The following is a 4,270-nucleotide window of genomic DNA, read 5'->3' on the forward strand; positions in this document are numbered from 1 at the left end:
AACCCTTAGCTCATCTCACGTGACACGAACAAGACGCCAGTTTGTTCTCTTGATAAACGATGAAAATATTGCAGTAAAACTGAATTTTCAGTTAACCCCCAAATCTCAGTCCCCTTCCTGGGGGTCACCATCGTTGTCTCTTAGTGAGTATTCTTTCAAACCCATCTCACTCTAGAACCTTACCTGTAGGGTGGAGGCACGATGAATTCCAACCCTTGTCCTGTTTCACCCCATCTTTCCAGGCAGCCAGTCCCAGAAGGGCTTACGGCCTCACCGATGCTCGAGGGAGCCAAGAGCGTTACCCTCACGGCTCGTCCTTCTGTCCCACCGAGGCTTCTCAGGGCAGGGGGTGGGGCTGGTGGTCAGGCTGGGCCTGAGCTGCCCCCTCTGACACTGCTGCTGCCTCCTATGCTAGATGTGTACTCATATGACGAGGACGATATGGTCCTGGACCCCAACCTGGCCGAGCACCTGTCCCACTTCGGTATCGACATGCTGAAAATGCAGAAGGTGAGACCCCTTCAGCTTCTAGAATCGTTTCATCATTCGCTGACTACTCCTGAGCCCCTACTATGTGCTGCTCACTGCAAATGAGACGGGGTGGTCCTCGCTCTCATAGGCTTATATTCCGGATGAGAGGCAGGCGTTGATCAGATGCTCACGCAGATACGGGAGTAACTGCAGACTGTGGGGGGTGTGCAGGAGTTTCCAGGGGGCCGCCTAGTCCAGGGGATGGAGGAAATGGCCCTGAGGAAGTGATGCTTGGGTGATCTGAGGGTGAGAAGGGGTGGCTTCAGCACGGATGAACGCTTTAGCTCGGGGGGGTTGAGTTCGTTTCATCCCCTCATTTGGGCAGAGGCCTGCTGCCTAACGGGCCCCTGGGACAGTTGCCTGTGGCCTTCTGGAACTTGCACTGGAGGATACCCAATGGGCCTCCCGTGTCAGAGCCTGTAATTCAGCACATTCCAGGCTCCAGCTGGCTCTCGTCCTAGACCAAGTGAGAGAACGGAAAAGACGCAGGGCTGTGTTCCTTAGCCTGTCTGAGGTGCCCCTTCCCGTGCAGACGGACAAGACGATGACGGAGTTGGAGATAGACATGAACCAGCGCATCGGCGAGTGGGAGCTGATCCAGGAGTCGGGGGTGCCGCTCAAGCCCCTGTTCGGGCCCGGCTACACAGGCATCCGCAACTTGGGCAACAGCTGCTACCTCAACTCGGTGGTCCAGGTGCTCTTCAGCATCCCCGACTTCCAGAGGAAGTGAGTGCTGCCCTCTCCCCCAGGCCGGCCCCTGGGCTCTACGCCCCTGACGCCCGCTCCTCCCCTGGCTGCTGGCCTCCAGGCACCCTCCTTTGGCTGCTCTCAGGACCTCTGTTCTAGCTCAGTCTTAGTTCCTGGTACCCTGCGAGGGGAGCAGGTTCTAGGGCTGCATCACCATCAACCCGGCCACACACAAACCCACTGGTGGGGCCAGACGCCCAACCCCAGGGCCCCCCCGAGCCCTCCTGACTGACTCAAGGGCGAGCAGGTGGTCTTTATTTTAGGCCAGTGACATCAGGTGAGCACCTAACAGATACATGGAGCGTTTGGGGATGGGGGAGGGCTAAGGACGTGACGATAGAAGAAAGGCAGGTTCTCAGCATAAGTGAGTTTACTGTCTAATTGGGAAGGCCTGGTACACACGTGAAAACTTAGAACACATTGACACGTTCTGTTCAAAGAATATGAACCGTATTTATCCTTTTCCTGGGCTGTCTTCTCCCTTCCCCCAACTCTCTGTCAGGGAGGGGGCTGGAGTGCCCTGCATGCCGACTGAGTTGGAAACGGGAGGGAGGTTAGGTTGCTGGAAAGAAGTGGACCCCAAGGGTCAACTGCGTGCCTCCCCGCTCTGGAGGGAACCTGTTCCCTGAGCTGGTAGATAATTAGTCCCTTCCCTTTTCCTCTGGGGCTGGGCCAAAGCCCCTCCAATGACCCTTCCCTTTGCTCTCAGATACGTGGATAAGCTGGAGAAGATCTTCCAGAACGCCCCGACGGACCCGACCCAGGACTTCAGCACCCAGGTGTATGTAGCCAGTCCTGTGTGCCTTCTCGCTCCTCCATGACCCCCTGGAGTGGACAGCAGTTCAGCCCCCCGCCAGCTAGAGGCAGTTTAGCCCCCGGCCAGCTAGAGGCTGTTTAACCCCCGGCCAGCTAGAGGCTCTCAGATGACTGCCTGCTGGGCACGCTGTCTGCCTTGAGTTGGGTTCCCATGGAATCTAAGGTTTTTCACATTTAAGAGAGTTGTCGAAGGGGGCTTTGAGCAGGGGTTGAGTTGGGGAGGATGAGGTGTAGATGGGTGTCAGACGGAAGCTGAGTGGTTCTCTTGGATGTCAACGCAGGGCCAAGCTGGGCCATGGCCTTCTCTCGGGAGAGTATTCCAAGCCAGCACCAGAGTCGAGCGACGGGGAGCAGGCGCCGGAACAGAAGGTGAGTCTGGGCCTCCATCCCTTCCAGGCTCTGGAATTGTGGGCAAACTGAGATCCGGGAGGTGTCTAAAGAAGGCCACTTGGTGGCCTCTCGGGCCCCCGCTGAATCGCCGCCCTGGCTCTGCCTAGGACGTCCAAGATGGCATCGCCCCTCGGATGTTCAAGGCCCTCATTGGCAAGGGTCACCCCGAGTTCTCCACCAACCGGCAGCAGGATGCCCAAGAGTTCTTCCTTCACCTTATCAACATGGTGGAGGTGAGGGCGCTCTTCACACACCTGCTGTCTGCCTGTGATTCAGGTCCCTCCCTTCTCCTTGCTGCCCATTCTTTCCTGTCAGCCCTAACCCACTCCCAGCCCTGGGACCCCACAGCCTTCGCTCCCTGAGCTTTCCCTGCGAGGAGCGGCTGCACCTGAGAAGCGCAGCAAAGGAGCGACCCTTACGGTCGCTGGGCTTGCAGCCTAACGGAGGATGCACCCAAAGAAAACGATAGGCGGTTGCTTAGCACTTAGAAAGTACAGACACTTCGCCACGCAGTCCCACCGTGCCCGGATGGGCCAGAACTGGCGGGGTTGATTAGGGAAGGCTTCTGCTCTGCTCTGGCATCCCTGCCCCTCTTCGTGGTCGTCTCTCTTCCACTCCCCTCTCTCCCTGACCCCCCAGTGACTCTTTTAGGCTCCCATCCCAGTGCCTGGCTGCCCAGACCTCCCCACCCTGCCTCTTCCCCGTAGAGGAATTGCCGGAGCTCTGAAAATCCTAATGAAGTGTTCCGCTTCCTGGTGGAGGAAAAGATCAAGTGCCTGGCAACAGAGAAGGTGAAGTACACCCAGCGAGTGGACTACATCATGCAGCTGCCTGTGCCCATGGACGCGGCCCTGAACAAAGGTGGGCACTCTGCTCTCCCAGCGGGGCCTGGAGGTGGAGGCTGAGGCCTGGGAGCAGTGCTTGGGTGCCTTACAGAAGCAGAGCCCGTGGTCCGCCCTGCTCCGCAGCCAGAGGGCCGAGGCGGGGCTGTTGGGGGCAGGTGGGATTAACCTTGCCTGCAGCTGGTCAGCAGAGCTGTGTTGAGAAAGAGGCAAGATCACAGACGGACGTGTGTCCGGTAGGTTTGGAGAGGTGGAGGAGCTGAGGTTGTCGTGGACGCAGCGCCAGTAGGGAGAGGCTCAGGGGGGAAAGAGGCAGCCCCCTCTGAAGGACCCACCCACTGATTCTGTCACCAGAGGAGCTCCTGGAGTATGAGGAGAAGAAGCGGCAAGCCGAAGAGGAGAAGCTGCCACTGCCAGAACTTGTTCGGGCCCAGGTGCCCTTCAGTTCCTGCCTGGAGGCCTATGGGGCCCCCGAGCAGGTAGATGACTTCTGGAGCACGGCCCTGCAGGCCAAATCAGTAGCCGTAAAGTAAGTCCTGTGGGTCCGGGCCCGTGTCAGCGTAAACCCAAAGATGCTGTCAGCCTTTTTTTTGCATTCTCGAGTCCCTTTGTGGTCAGAATCTCAGACTTGTGTCAGCTGAGGCTGGTGCCCCGGTCCAGGAGGCCCCAGCAGGAGGGGACTCGGATAATTGCGACACGCTACCTTGACCTGCCCCTACCAGTCCCTCGTCTCTCTTGGGATGGAATCGGTTTCCAGGGCAGCCTCTCTCCGCTCACTTCCCCAATCCCGGCAAAGCACAGGCACTCAGTGACAGTCGTGGACAGAATTGAAACTTCCAGTATATGATCTTACTCTTTGCTAACCCATCATTGGGCATGAACTTGAGATGTGAAAGAGTCTCTGGTTGCCGGGATTTCAGCCATGAAATCCATGCCCGTGAGAC

The 4,270-nt window shown here is 58.0% G+C and overlaps 1 protein-coding gene across 1 annotated transcript in view; it reads left to right on the forward strand.

Annotated features, from left to right (window-relative positions):
- The window catches only part of USP5 (ubiquitin specific peptidase 5), a 12,785-nt gene that overhangs the window by 4,512 nt on the left and 4,003 nt on the right, over positions 1-4,270 (forward strand). Inside the window, exons 7-13 of the mRNA XM_024733295.1 lie at positions 396-510; positions 1,064-1,257; positions 1,988-2,059; positions 2,376-2,463; positions 2,592-2,717; positions 3,192-3,345; positions 3,681-3,855. Coding sequence (XP_024589063.1) covers positions 396-510; positions 1,064-1,257; positions 1,988-2,059; positions 2,376-2,463; positions 2,592-2,717; positions 3,192-3,345; positions 3,681-3,855 — 924 coding nt within the window. The remainder of the gene's footprint in view (positions 1-395; positions 511-1,063; positions 1,258-1,987; positions 2,060-2,375; positions 2,464-2,591; positions 2,718-3,191; positions 3,346-3,680; positions 3,856-4,270) is intronic.

The sequence above is a fragment of the Neophocaena asiaeorientalis genome, unplaced genomic scaffold (assembly GCF_003031525.2).
Source record: "Neophocaena asiaeorientalis asiaeorientalis breed wild unplaced genomic scaffold, Neophocaena_asiaeorientalis_V1.1 scaffold150, whole genome shotgun sequence".
Taxonomy (NCBI): domain Eukaryota; kingdom Metazoa; phylum Chordata; class Mammalia; order Artiodactyla; family Phocoenidae; genus Neophocaena; species Neophocaena asiaeorientalis.